The 15,792-nt window shown below is 36.2% G+C and overlaps 1 protein-coding gene across 3 annotated transcripts in view; it reads right to left on the minus strand.

Moving 5' to 3' along the window:
- Positions 1–3,587: 3,587 nt before the first annotated feature.
- The window catches only part of SMAD5 (SMAD family member 5), a 55,572-nt gene continuing 43,367 nt past the window's right edge, over positions 3,588–15,792 (minus strand). For all 3 annotated transcript variants that reach the window (XM_041761918.1, XM_041761920.1, XM_041761919.1), the window contains 3 exons: positions 12,535–12,756; positions 10,239–10,495; positions 3,588–8,652 (listed from right to left, as the gene is read on the minus strand). In XM_041761918.1, coding sequence (XP_041617852.1) covers positions 8,509–8,652; positions 10,239–10,495; positions 12,535–12,756 — 623 coding nt within the window. In that variant the 3' untranslated portion in view covers positions 3,588–8,508. The remainder of the gene's footprint in view (positions 8,653–10,238; positions 10,496–12,534; positions 12,757–15,792) is intronic.

The following is a 15,792-nucleotide window of genomic DNA, read 5'->3' on the forward strand; positions in this document are numbered from 1 at the left end:
ATGGTCGCTATGCTCTCTCTCTCTCCAAGGTGTTACTTGGGGTGCCCTACCTGAATGTAATCAAAGGCTTGTCCCTCATGCACAACTGGGGATATTAGGATATCTAAAACCACGGTGCTAAAACGAAACTACAGGGTTCTTCATACTGCAAGCTATAAAATAAAAAGTACTTTTTGGTTTATTTTCTCAGGTTAAATAAATCAAACTGTGCCCTTTGACTTTCTCCAGGAAAATATTAAACATCAACAGGGTAAAGCTCCAAATTGACTGTTAATTTTGTAGGTTCTCTAGCCAACAATTCCAGGAGCCTGATAACTTTGGGGGCAAAGATCTAAAAGTTCAAGGAGAAAGAATAGATACTGCTCTTCTAATTCTTAGTTGAATCTCTTCTTCTCTGATGAGGCATGCAATAAAGAGATCTAATATTTAGAGTGCTGAACTATGAAGCATTCAGCTAAGAACCATCATGTTACATAATTCAAAAGATGAATTCTAGTATAAAAAAATTAGGGCAGCCCCGGTGGCGCAGCGGTTTGGCACCGCCTGTGGCCTGGGGTGTGATCCTGGAGACCTGGGATCGAGTCCCACATCGGGCTCCCTGCGTCTGCCTCTCTGTGTCTGCCTCCCACGTCTGCCTCTCTGTGTCTATGAATAAAGTCTTTGAAAAAAAAAATTACCTCTGACTTCTGTCTTTCCGTTCATTCCACAAGTATTGGAGTGCTTATAATTTACCAAGAACTGCTCCAGCAGTGGGAATACGCTGGCCTCAGAGACTTTACATCCCCATGACGTGAGACAGTCAGTAAAGAAATAACACCTATAGGGGATCCCTGGGTGGTTCAGCGGTTTGACACCTGCCTTCCGCCCAGGGCATGATCCTGGAGTCCCGGGATCCAGTCCCGCATTGGGATCCCAGCATGGAGCCTGCTTCTCCCTCTGCCTCTGTCTCTCATGAATAAATAATCGTAAAAAAAAAAAAAAAAAAAAAAAAAAGACCTATAGTATGTGAAATGGGGATACTTTCTCAATTCCCAAGGTCTTATTTTGTTGTTCCTGAAAGCCTTCTCAGATTAATCCCAATTGGCTTTGTCACTTCAGCAATCTTTTCTTTTCTTTTTTTTTTTTTTTTTATAGATTTTATTCATCTATTCATGGGAGAGAGAGAGAGAGAGAGGCAGAGACACAGGCAGAGGGAGAAGCAGGCTCCATGCAGGGAGCCCAACGCGGGACTCGATCCTGGGACTCCAGGATCACGCCCCGGGCCGAAGGCAGATGCCAAATCGCTGAGCCACCCAGGGATCCCCCACTTCAGCAATCTTATTAAAATATCTGGAAAGCTAGGCTTGATGCTGTACACTTCAGGAAGTCTGACATTCAACAAGAAAGGATATTGAAGAGAGGACAATGTTCTCTTGGGTATAGAAATCCAAGAAATACTTTGGAATCTTATTTCTCTGAGTACTTTCAAAAAGGGAGCTATAGTATAGTTCCACTCCTACTAATCAGCTACATTTTTGTCAGAGAAAGGAAAGGACCAATGTAGAGCAACTGCCTCAACAGGTTAGAAGGGTACACACACTACACACGTGACTGTTTAGTGGTTAGCTAGTGGTTGGGGGTTTTTAGTTTATCCTTTTCTGAACTGTTAAAATTTTCAGCATTTAGCTCAGATAAAAGTATATAAAATAAAAGAACAGGTGAGGCTTTTATCGGATAGGAAAGGGGTAACAGATTAAAACCAAAGTATAAAAGGATGCTTTCAAAATCCATCCCTGAACATCAAAACACTGCCCCCAGGAACTGCCTCTCACAGAAAATTTACAAATATCCACTTGATACGATATGGATAGTAAGAGTCTAAATGCCTCTTTCCCCATCCATTCCACATACTTTAAGACAGGGAATGCTGGAGCACCTGGGTGGCTCAGCAGATGAGCATCTGCCTCCGGCTCAGGTCATGATCCTGGGGTTCCAGATCATGTCCCACATCCAGCTCATGGGGAGCCTGCTTCTCCTTCCACCTATGTCTCTGCCTCTTTCTGGGTGAATCCCATGAATAAATAAAATCTTTAAAAAAAAAAGGGGGGGGGAAGGTTAAGGAGACCAACAACTTTTCCCTAGAGTCTCAGCCTCCTTTCTTTAAACTACAACCACAAAGTGATTTAGATCAAGAGAACAATCTTTTTTAAAATCGTCTTTATTAACAATAGGCTTACAAGGTCAACAAAAAAGTGATATTTAACATGTTAAATGAACTTTAAAAAAAAAATGCTTCCTTCTTTAAACCGTTATTTACTACAGAGCTCCAAAGAAGTACTTTCTTAAAAGCTTGCCCTAGCCTGCTGACAGCCTTCTTATAAATATGTATAAAATCTGAGCTGCATCAAAACTGCTGTAATGTGGAAGAGCATTAGCTACTGAATCTGTCGTCTGAAGGAAAACTGAAGCAGATGTCACGGCTGATCCCTTCATCACCTAAACTGTTTGGACTACAGCAATCTGAAAACTAGTCACCTTAAATCGGAGAGAAGCCAACACCTCTGTTTACTGAAATCTAGTGCCAGAACAAATGTTTTTAAAATATACTTTTAAAACAGCCATCGAAGTAACTACTAAATACCTTACACTTAAAATAAAAAGGTGTAAGAAGGAACTGATTTGCAGGGATGGATTCTTTTGATGAAGCCTTGTCTCCAAAACGAATAAGAGCTTTTATATTTATTCTTTTGGGTTAAAATATTTAGTTTGGGTTTTTTTCCTTTTCAGGTGGGGAGCACAAAGATTTACACCATCCCTTCCTAATGAGAATAAGTTTGCATTTCTCCTGTATACAACACAGCGGTGGTAAAAGTATGTACTTGTGGGGCTGATAAAACCCATCTGTGATTAAAAAAAATTTTTTTTGAAGGAGAAAATGAAGAAAGTTAAGAGTGGATCTCCTGAAGTCAAGCAGTATCAGTAATTATTCTTCTCAATCAAAAAAGCAGAAGAAATGCCAATAGACAATAAAAACAAGTTATATGCCAGGCACTGTTCTAGGTAGTTTTTTTGTAGGACTTTTATTTAATCTTTCCCAAAATACTATGAAGCAGACTTCCACTCCAACTGAGGTACAGCGGGGTTAAGCAACTTGCTCAAGGGCACAGAGCTAGAAGAGCGACGAGGCGCAGGACTCCCGCGCAGGCAGGCCGAATCCAGACGCATTTCTGCTAGGAACTACTCTATCTCCTAATCGTCTGGTTAACACCTCTCATCTACAGATGGGTAAGAGAGAAGGGACATCAGTGTTTAAAACAGCCCAGACTAGATCTAAATACTTTTTCAAAACACAACTAAACTCAACAAACAAAGAAAAACACATCAACTCTCTTACAAACAAAATGGAAAAACACTGATCATTCTGAGCAAATCTCCTGCTGAGTGGAAAGGCATGGAATACCTATTTTCTACTGCTCGTGCACACGCAGATAACAGCCGGTCACAGCACCTGGTCATCTCATCATTTTAGAACTCCACTCAGTGAAACATGTTAAGTCAAAAGAGAATATCAAAAAACAAAACAAAACAAAAACAAAAACCCACACACATTAAGGTTTTGAGATTTATTAAAATAAAGTATTAGCAAACAATATGCAAAAACAAAGTTCTTAAGAGTTATGGCTTTGAAAAGCACAATATAGTAAAACCTAATACATTTTTATAAGTATCAAAAAGGCAACAGAATTGAAGCATGTTGCTAGAATTTCACTTTCTACAACATACACAGAAGCAGAACAAGTACAAAATAAGCAGATCTATAGCGCAGCCATTGGTTTGGTCTTTATCATCTGCATGTGAAATATCTTTTTAAGAGAAGATGGGTAGATACATACAAACATCCAGTTTTCATGATTACAATCCTATCCAATTTTAAAATAAGTGATATTCAAAATGCAATTTTAACCCACCCAATTAAGAAGAAAATCACTTGCCCAACTATTATCTTTAAGAGTCCCTATACATAAAATACTTCATGAATCAAATCAAAGCAATGTCATCTCCAATGACATTAGAAGTGAAAATCTGATTCTAAAAAATTTCTTTTATAAGGAACTTAGGATTGTTTGGCTTCACTGTACTTTTATTATGATTAATACCAGCTAGTATCAAGAAGGCGCTACTTATTAGTGAGGGAAAAGAAAATATCTGTACAAAAAATTCTGAACTTTTTAGGAATAGTATCGTCAAATGAATACTTAAGGGACAATGGTTTATGGTAACTGCAAGAATTTTAAGAATTGAATTATTTGGACAAGAACCACACAGAACTTTTTCACTCTGCCATGAATAACAGAAGAATTCTGCTCTAAGATGCTATCTTTTCACCAAAACATCCCATCGCTTGTTTTACAGCAACTGCTACCAGTAAATATTTTATCATAAACTCTTAAAAAAAAATTTTTTTTTTTTGCTATGTAAAATCTCTGTTTTTTGTAAACCATCCAATTTCAGGTTAACACTTCAGTTATAAAACAGTTGGCTTTTAGAAGATAAGTTTCTACTATGAATAATCCAATATAACAAAAGCTTGGTAAATGCTGTTACCTCTTTTCATTAGGAAATGCTAAACCGTAGTCCAGTGAATTCCAAAGAACTATCCACCAGGCACAACTGTTTATGCAGAAGAAATGCCTTGAATTGTCAGTTTCCATACATGCATCTTCTGTGAGAAGAAAAGCTCCCCAAATCCCACCTGTATCATAGAGGAAAATCGCTGCTGCTCTGGAGGAAACAGGCTCCAAACCTGAGATCTGCCCCCTAAAGCTGCCCTAGTTAGTATCTCAAGAGACCCTCCATAAACCAATGTTTAGGAAGACTCCCTGCCATTCAAATCACCAAACGTGCCTGAAACCACCATGATATCAACTACGTTAAAAGATCCTTGCTTATCTAGCTCCTGGGAATAATGAGGACACATTTTGTATTCCCATCTGAGTGAGTGAAGATTTAACTAAGAAGACAAAGACGGACTCTGATCCCTTTAAAAAGTTAACAGATCCAAAACTGAAGCCATCACTGGAAGTTGAATTGAAAATTATCAAAAGAATCTTTTTTTTCAGTAAGCATAGAGGATATTCATATATTTTAAGTGGGAAAGTGATAATAATCCAAAGTAATACTGAGCAAACAGCTATGAAGAGTATAAAGAAATAGATCGAAGCTGATGTATTAGATGCTCTTCTGTAACTGTAAGAAAGACAGTGCTTAAGGAGGTACTATCAGACTTTCTGGAGGTTCTGTGCTACTGGTAGGGTTTCATTTTTCATATAAGCCTCACTGTTTCCCACGGTTACCCTCAAGGGTTTTGCGATGTGAGCCCCAGGTCTCATCTTGACAAGAGATTTCAGATCTGAACACTTATTATTTTACATCTTAAAAGCATATCTTACTCTCCAGTGTCACGGAAAGTATAAAGTAGCTACATCCTCTTTCAGTGCTATGAGGTATGTAGCTCACTGAACTACCCAGTAATCTTACTGTGGATTTCAACTCAGAAACCCAGCCAATTCTATGACCACAGTTTCCTTATATAACTATAAAATGTGAAAAATGACTTATATTCTGATGTATATAACTTGACATTTTGATTGATGTTTTCTTTAATCTCTAAAAAAAAAATGTTAGCTTCAGTAGATCAATAACATGCCTGCTAGTTTACATTCTGTAACTCAAGCCGAGCAATACCAAAAAGACCATAATACTTTATGAGACAGAGATGCTGATCAAATGCAATGCTTATTTTTTTTTCTGATCATCTTTCTGTTGTGTTTACTCAGATTAAAGTTGACTCAATTTCTCTTTTTGCATTTACCAAATCGGTTGTCATTTTATTATTCCCAGACACTAGTCTTTTCAGCTCACATATATTAGTATGTTGTACAAGTTATAAAAGGTGATTGTTCCAGTGGTGTTGGTATTTTCCATCAACTTTGACTATAAAATAGATTCTAGAGATTAAATAAAAATTTAAAACTGTCATTTTCTGAAAAGGTTTCCTTCAGAAGTGTCTTCTTTTCATTGGTCATAATTTTATTTAATTTTTTAAATCTCACTGGTGATTTTTATCTCCCATCCATGGATTTGGGGCACCCTCAGGAATTATGGAAGCAGCCACATTGAATACAATTTTCATTTAAAATCCAGGGGTGTGGAGTTAATAACTTTTAGGAAGTACAACAGGCTTCTACTTTTCCATGAAAGTCTTGACAGGAGCTTTGTACTGTCCTCCATGAGATAAAATTTCTTAAGGAAAACACAGAAAAGGCCAAACACATAAAACCCTGCCAGTTCTAAAGGTTGTAATGTAACTAAAAACAATTTTTAATTACCTCAATTGAAAACAACAATTCAATAGTTCCACCAGTTCAAATCCACTGATTTTGAATACATGTTTGTCATTCAACATGGATGCTTTTTTTCCTACAAATTTGTTCCAAAGATTATGCCATAAGCCTGATAAATAAAAGAATAATGGAAATAGCGAGGTTCTAACACCAAGCAAATAATTCTCTTTTCATGTGGCTGACACAACTCTGGAAGATTAAGAATGCATGTCATGTAAAACTTCTGTCTGAAGCTCGGGTGATGGTCAGAAAGTATCTTTTTACCCAGAAAGGACCGTGAGCTGAAACACATATGGCACTTCACCTGAAAGAACTAAACCCCCCCAGTGGCTGCATTTCGTAAAAGTAATAAATAATGTCACGGAAAACAAAATGAAGTGCATTCTCCTTTCCTAAAAAAAAAAAAAAAAGAAAAAGAAAAAAAAAAAAAAAGAAAGGCATTTAAAAAAATTATAAAAGCAGAAAGTCAACCCAAACTAACATTTTAAATAGAAGACTGGCTCCATATACTTTCGAAAGGCACCGGAAAATAGCTTTCCCTGGTAGGTAAATTAGGTCTTTTTTTTTTTTTTTTTTTTTTTTCCGAAACCATGTCTTTGTTCTCATGCCATAACAAATTTGACTGCTCTCAGGAAAAAGAGGTTAAAAGCCCTTGACCCAAAGCCCTCAAGCATGATTGACTGAATGGCTATTTTAGAGTTTTCACATCTTTCCTCTCTGAGGACTGTGTTCTGAGAGACTAGTGTCCACAGAGTTCCCCCCAAAATGGAAAACCAGCAGCATGTATGGTAACTGAGAGAATAGTCTGCATTCTTTGATATATGACTATATTAAAGTCAACTATTCTCAACAAACACTGCTTCTTCAAGGACGTACCAGACCAGCAGCCTCAACTTGGGGCTAGACTGAAGAGGCTTTGGGCTACAGTCCCTGGGTTCCTTCCTTGCTCAGGGCAACTGATGGCAGTAAAAGCAATGGGATTAAGCACGGGACTCTCCAACAGGAGTAACACCCATAAGGCAGCAGAGAATTAAAAAGGCACCTTCAGGTGGAGCTACAGAGTAACAGTCTTACCATCTAGGTTGAAAATACAACAAAAGCTAGAGAAAGTGTAACTTCTACAACTGTCATCTATAAACCGCAGTGTCTGTTAATACAAAAGGGGTACCAAGGAAGTAAGGATGAGCATCCAAGTCTAAGTCACTTGAGTGTGTTTCACAAAAGGTTACACTAAAAACTGTCACCCATCAAAGTGCAAAATAAAAGATTAATGCATGTCAAAATTAGAGTTCTTGCAACAGTGGCCAAAAGCAGCAAAGCTGAACAAGACCGGGCGTGCACTGTCACTAGCTATAAAAGTAGTACTTAGGACAGATTCTGAGTAAATGACATATAATGGAGATCTGTTGTTTACAATAATTCTTTTTTTAAAAAAAGGAAATGTTTTACAAAAGATATACCGAGTGAAGTCACAGGAGACTGACTGACAAACATTTAGCTGTATTAAATGCAAATTTTATGACATTGCCTAGAAAACTACGACTTTACTTTTACTGAACACTACTTGTTAGAGCAGTGCATAGTGTTCCTTCAAATAAAAGTTTTGTTTTGTTTTTTATAGTTTCTTTTCAGCCCCTACCATATGCTTTTATGAAACAATGAATTACACTTTCTTAACATTGGTAGGACAAAGAAACTGGTAAAAGTACAGCTTCTGCAGGATGAAGAGTAGAAGGGAAGACTTTTTACTGTATACCTTCTTAAACTATTATAATTTTTCATCATGTGATGTATTACTTTTTCAAAAAACTTGAACAAATAACAAGTTGGTTGGGACAAGGCAGCAAAATTATGTCCCAGTTTAAGATCAATGTCAAACTTGTGAACTGGGGTACAATACTTACTTTGCATTTCTCACAACACTTTTGATAGTTAATCACATGAACACAAATAACAAACAAATGTAGATTCATCACAAAATACAAATGTATTGGTCACAATTATGTAGAAAAAAAATAAGCCTGTAATATCTGTTTTCCACGTAAGCTCACAGTATCTGTACTGAAGGTTTCCCTAAAATTAAAACAAGTCCGCTAATAATATAATTGAAAAGACTACTTCTGCACTATGAGACGGAAGATATGGGGTTCAGAGGGGAGCCCATCTGAGTAAGGACTTTATCCAGCCACTGAAGAGGCCCATGAAGATGAATCTCAATCCAACAGGGGGTGCTGGTAACATCCTGCCGGTGATACTCGGCTCCCCAGCCCTACGAAAATGAAAAGATATCATAGCAAATCCCTCTTGAAACTGTCAACAAGCCTAAACCAATTTTAACTTACTAACAAATAGATACTTTAACAGTGGAGACCACAAAACCAATCTTAGAATTCACCATGGAATTAAAAGCAACATAGAGTTGCAGTATTCAAAGAGATAGGATTCCCTTAACAGAAACCCTTGGAGCAAGAAATGTTTCAGAATTCTTTTACTTTTTGAAGTTTAGAAAGTTAATACAGTACAAACAGCTCATAATTAAAACACTATTATTTCTGCAGTGAGATACATCCTCACTAAATGGAATAAGTAAAACACATCAACAGCCTCATGTAAGTTTACATCAGATTTTGTTATGAAAAAGTTTTGGGTTTTCAGGTTTGGCATTTTTTTTTTTAACTATCAGATAAGACACTGTAGATCTGATCAATGTATACAAGTGTAACTAAAGTAGCTGGGATTTAAGCTGGAACACTTTAGCCTTAAACTCTAAAGATTAAAACAGAATTTTTTTCACTTTTATTTTCCTAGATTCACCAGGGTCTCTGCTTTACAGCTTAGAGTACTGCTGGTCTAGGAAAATTAGGCTTGGGAAGGAGGAGATGGGGAAGTAGAAATTAAATACATCACAGTTTTGTTTCAGGGGCACCTGGGTGGCACTGTTGGTTAAGAGTCCTGGGAGTGAGCCCTGCGTCCCTGCCTTGCATCCCAGCATAGTCAGGCTCCCTGCTCAGCAGGGAGTCTGCTTCTCCCTCTCCCTCTGCTCCTCCCCTCCCACACCCATGTATGCATGCACCCTCTCTATCAAATAAATAAATAAAATCTCTTTAAAAAAAAAAAAAGTTATGTTTCTATGGAGGAGGAATGCCTTTGGGGCTAATAAACTGATGCACAGAACAGACTTACAGCAAAGCAGCAAGGCAACATTGAACTGTGGGTCTGAATACCAAAAAAAAAAAATCCCGCTTGGCGCATTTCACAGTTGGTCTTCTTTGGCTAAAAATCCTTAAGGACCAATTGGATAGAGTACAGGATGCTTTTATGCATCACTAAAATTCTTTCCTAATTTTACTCATAAGCCATCACCCTTGGAAGGCCAGTAAAATAAGCCCAAGAGCAAATGATAAATTTGAAAAGTTCTTTCAACTTTGCAAATCCTTAATAACAGAGGTTAAGTGCAAGGAAGATAATTTTAGTCTTCTAAAGAATTTTTTAAGTCACTCCAGTGGGATCTAATAATAATTGAAACTGCTGAGGCTAAGGAACTTCAAAAGCAATTTTAGTATTAAATGCTTTCTAGCAATTCAGTCTTTAACTGAAGCTCTTTATAAACTCAGCCCCTATTCAATATCAAAATCAGTATCGTGTGTTTTATAACATCTGGATTATAAAATTAAAACTTCAACCTATTGTGTGGCTTTGAAGCTATAAATTCAAGAATGTCATTTAAAAACCTATTAAGTCAGATCAAAAGTAAATACCGATTTTCATTTCAGGAAGACATTTTAAAATCATAACCTATAGAAATATACAAATTTACAGTGACTCAAATTAAGCTACAGGTTATAACCCACTCACCTTGACAAAACTCATTCGGATGGTACACATTTTGGTGAGCTCATACACTGCCTCAAACCCATGGTTGACAGACTGAGCCAGAAGCTGAGCAAACTCTTGGTTGTTAAAAATTTTGAGGCTGCAACTGCTGGGAATCTTACAGACCGTGGTAGGATGAAAGCCATGATGAAAGTTGCAGTTCCTACTCTGAACAAATATGCTGCTGTCACTGAGGCACTCTGCATATACCTCTCCACCAACATAGTACAGATGAACACCTTAAAAAAACAAGCATTACAAGACTCACCTTAATAAAGGTGAAATAATAAAAATAATAAATTTTTTAATTAAAAAAATAAGTTTCATTATGCAATGAAACCAAAGAGGTTGTAGAAGGTGCAACCAAGAATACCCATTAACCTATAGCAAAGGCCCAACAGTCTGTAGATATGAAGCTACCACTAGAGGGCCTTAGACTGCCGAAGATAATCAAGAGGTTAATGAGGTTAACCATCTACAGTGGTCCTCAAATAACTGAGACTTAAATTAAGCTTAAGGTTGGCAGCTTATTAGGTTTATCAGTTCTTAGGTTCTTTTCTTTTCTTTTGGTTCTTTTCTCTTTGCCAACAATCATTTATTATCTCTAGGAGCAAAAGCAAAGGCAAAAAGACAAAGAAAGCACAAATGATGAGTCCTTTCAAAGGAACGCTTGGTGCTAAGTTAATTTATCACAGAGTCAATTGGCAAAGTGTTCTGCACTCTTTTAACTAATGGAGAGTACAGGAGCATTAAAAATTTGGCCCTAAGTCACATATGTAATTGCAGGTCACAGGAAGAGACTTTAATTTTTTTTAAGAAGAGACTTTAAACGGCAGATTTATTTTACTTCCCTTGAAAAGAATGGTTTTGGTATTTAAAAAAATATATATGTAAATAATATGTGAAGTTTCAATATTAAAACTTCAACTTCTATAGCTAAAGTTATTTCCAACTTTTTACTTCCACAAAGAGTGTTAAAAAGGCCATCCTCGTATACACATACCTCATACGTGTGTGAATCACAGACTTGTATTAGGCTATGATACAAAAAACTGTTTTGGGACACCTGGGTGGCTTAGCAGTTGAGTTTCTGCCTTTGGTTCAAGGCATGATCCTGGGGTTCCGGTATTGAGTCCTATTATTGGCTCCCAGCACGGAGCCTGCTTCTCCCTGTCTAGGTCTCTGCCTCTCTCTGTGTCTCTCATAAATAAATAAAATCTTTAAAAAAAAACCCAACAACTGTATGTTGTTTCTAAGCAAATAAAATGACCCATGGAGGAAGGGATCCTAGAATTAGATACCGGGAAAAATGGGAAAACAAATTCTAGAATTTAAGAATTCACCTGGTAGATTTCTCTTAAATCATTCTAACGTAGTGGGAAAATCAATACATAGAAGTGAGGCATTTCACAAAAAAAAAAAAAAAAAAAAAAAAATCAATGCCAAGTTGGCAACAGAGTCAAAAAAAGAACAGAAACTTCCTTTCAACTTATTTTTGGCCATAGTATTTTGCTGAATCTCTGCTATAAGAAATCACATGACAATTATAATTATGGACCTTTTGTTCTAACGTGGACTTTCTCAAGTGAAAGAAGTAGAACAGAGTGAGTGGCAAAAACTAAACTTACAAGACAGGCAATACACTCTACCTGGGAAAGGTTTCCTTTCTGACCACTTGCATGAGACTCTGATATTTCACTGAGGTGGGAAAAGTTACTTGTGGCAACTGTCTTGCTGGATGAAACATAAATAAAACCTGGTTACCTGAATTTAAAAGGCAGGAGGAGTGGTGGAGAGACTTGTCATTCAAACTGGATTTCCCACCTATAACCCAGCTCCTCCCCACATAATAGAAGTTCTTACAGGGCACCTCTTCTCAAAAAACCATAATTAAAAAATTCTAATCCTACGCCAGCAATCATATATTCCACAAATATCTGTTGTGTACTTACTGTGAGCCAGGAACTATTCTAGCTGCTGAAAATAATGCTATGAACAAGACAAATTTCTGTAAAGCTTGTATTCCAGTCAAGAAGGCACTCAAAAAATAAATACAGAAATAGTATGATTTCAGATCCCAAACAAAGAAAAACAAAGCAGGATAAGGAAAAGAGGACTGATGAGGTCTTGACTTAATACATTCTGTGGTATCTGCACCTTGAAAGCAGAGCCCATGCTTCAGGCTCACAGTACACTCTATGCCTTATACAGCGCACGGTACAGAGCAAGCACAGCAAATGCCTGATTTCAACTGAACGCAGGGCAATGACAAAATTACCTTTTCCAATATGTCGTCTAGTGTTCTCAATTGTTGAATTACGATTAACATTTGACAACAACCCCAAGCAAAATCTACTTTTATTATTTGAAGGGTCTGTGAATCCATCTACTAACACACTAGTAGAAGATGCATGAAAAGCCTCCCCAACACGATTGTTTAATTCATAGTAGACAATTGAACACCAATGTTTGGGCTCTTCATAGGCAACAGGCTGAACGTCTGTAAACAAACCAGATTAAAAAACGATTAATGAGTAAATTAGAAACCCCTGATTCTTTCTTTATGTGTTTCCCCTTAAGCCAATCCAAGCACTCAATGAAAAATATTTTCAGATATTTCACTTAAGTCTCACTGTCCTCCCTGGCTTGGAGTCTGTACTTAAAAAAAGAAATGGCCATGAATATGATTTTAAAACTTTTCTAAGTGCAAATATAAAGACAGGCAATATTACATTTATTTTACTTTTAAATTTTTATTATTTTAGTTGACATATAATACCGTAATAGTTTCAGGTATACAATGTAGTGACCAGATACTCCTATACATTATGCACTGCTCACAATGGTAAGTCTAGTAACCATTTGCCACCATATAACACTGTAACAATATTATTATTATTCCCTATACTATACTTTTTTTCCCTATACTATACTTCTCATCTCCATAACTTATTTTATAATTGGAATTCTGTACCCTTTAATCCTCTTTTCCTGTTTTATACACCACCCTCCTCTGGCAACCACCAGTTTGTTGTCTGTATTTATGAGTCTGTTTCCGGTTTTTTTATTTGTTTATTTGCTATGTTTTTTAGATTCCACATAGGTATGAAATCATATGGTATTTGTATTTCTCTGATTTATTTCACTTAGCATAACATCTTCTTGGCCCATTCATCTTGTTGCAAAATGGAAAGATCTCATCTTTATGGTTGAGGAATAGTGCGTATATATCTCCTTTATCCATTTATCTATTGATGGACACTGACATTGCTCCCATATCTCAACTACTGTAAATAATGCTACAATAAACACACATGTATCTTTTCAAATTAGTGTTTAAAAAAAAATAGTGTTTTCACTTTCTTTAGGTAAATACCCAGTAATGGAATTACTGGATAATATGGTATTTCTATTTTTAATTTTCTGAGGAATCTGCACACTGTTTTCTACAGTGGCTGCACCAATATACACTCCCACAACCAGTACACAAGGATTCTCTTTTCTCCATATCCTTGTCAACGCTTGTTGTCTTTTCAATACTAGCCATTCAGACTGATGTGAGGTGGTATCTCACTGTGATTTGATTTGCATTTTCCTGATGATTAGTAATGTTGAGTATTTTTTCATGTGTCTGTTTACTATCTGTATGTCTTCTTTGGAAATATGTCTATTCAGGTTCTCTGCTCATTCTTCTAATTTAACTGTTTGGTTTGGTTTTTTTTTTTTTTTTTTTTTTTTTTTTTTTTTTTTGGTGTTGAGTTATGTGAGTTCTTTTTTATTTTGGATATTATCCTTTATCAGATATAACATTTACAAATATCTTCTCACATCCAGCAGACTACACCTTTTCTTTTGTTGATGGTTTTCTTAACTGTACACAGCTTTTTATTTTGGTGTGGTCCTAACAGTTATTTTTTGCCTTTGTTTCCTTTGCCTGAGGAGACATATCCCATAAATATGTTGCTAAGGCCAATATCTAAGTGATCATTGCCCTATGTTTTTTGAGAAGTTTTATGGTGTCAAGCCTCACGTTTAGGTTGTCTATTTTGAGTTTACTTTGGTATACGGTGTAAGAAAATGGTCCAGTTTCATTTTGTCACATGCAGCTGCCCAGTTTTCCCAACACCATTTACTGAAGAGACAGTCTTTTCCCCATTGTATATTCTTTCCTCTTTTGTCACAGCTTAACTGATCATGTAAGTGTTAGCTTATTTCTGGGCTCTCTTTCCTGTTCAATTACTCTAAAGTTGATCCTGCAATTTTACTGATTTCATTTCTTAGTTCTAACAGTTTTTTGTTGTTGTTGAGTCTTCAGGATTTTCTATGTTATATATATACCATGTAATCTGCAAATAATGATAGTTTTACTTCTTCCTTTCCAATTTGTGTGCCTTTTCTTTCTGTTTCTTGTCTGATTGCTGCAGCTAGGACCTCCAGTACTATGTTGAATACAAGTGGCAAGAGTGGACATCTTTATCTTGTTCCTGATCTTAAAGGAATAGTTTCAGCTTTTCACCACTGAGTATGATGTTAGTTGTGGGTTTGTCATATGTGGCCTTTCCTATATTGTTTCCTTTAAATCCACTTTGTTGAGCATTTTTATCATAAACAGATAATGATTTTTATCAAATGCTTTTCTGTATCTATTGAGATGATTATATGGTTTTTATCCTTCATGTTAGTAATGTAATATGTCACAATGGTTGATTTACAGATCCTGAACCACCACTGCACTCGGGGAATAAATTCCACTTGATTGTGGTAAATGATCCTTTTAATGTACTGTTGAATTTGGTTTGTTGACATTTTGTTGAGGATTTGTGCATCTATAAGTTCATCAGCAATACTGGCCCATAGTTTTTTTTTTTGTTTTTTTTTTTTTTGTTTTTTTTTTTTGCTAATGTCTTTATCTGGTTTTGGTATAAGGGAAAGGCTGGCCTTGTAGAATTAATCTAGAAACTCTCTTTCCTCTTCTATTTTTGTAATAGTTAGAGAAAACATAGGTATTACCTTACTTTAAATGTTTGATAGAATTTACCTCTGAAGCCCATCTGAGCTTTTGTTTGTTGGGAGTTTTTAAATAAAAATTTTATTACTAGTAATCAATTTGTTCAGATTTTCTAATTCCTCCTGATTCCGTTTTGGAAAATGGTAAGTTTCTAGGAATTTATCCATTTCTTCTAAGTTGTCCAATTTGTTGGACAGTATTTTTCATAGTAGTCTCTTATATTCCTTTGTATTTCTGTGGTTTCAGCTGTTACCTCTCTCATTTCTGATTTTATTTGGACCTTTTCTCTTTTTTTCTTGAGGAGTCTAAGGGTTTGACAATTTTGCTTATCTTTTCAAAGAAACAACTCTTGGTTCCATTGATCTTTTCTATTGTTTTTTAAGTCTCTATTTCATTTATTTTCACTCTGATCTTTATTATTTCCTTCTTCCTACTAGCTTTGAGCTTTGTTTGTTCTTTTACTAGATCCTTTAGGTGTAAGATTAGATTGTTTACTTCAGATTTTTCTTGTTTCTTGAGGTAGGCCGA

This window comes from Vulpes lagopus, chromosome 7 (assembly GCF_018345385.1).
Source record: "Vulpes lagopus strain Blue_001 chromosome 7, ASM1834538v1, whole genome shotgun sequence".
Taxonomy (NCBI): Eukaryota; Metazoa; Chordata; class Mammalia; order Carnivora; family Canidae; genus Vulpes; species Vulpes lagopus.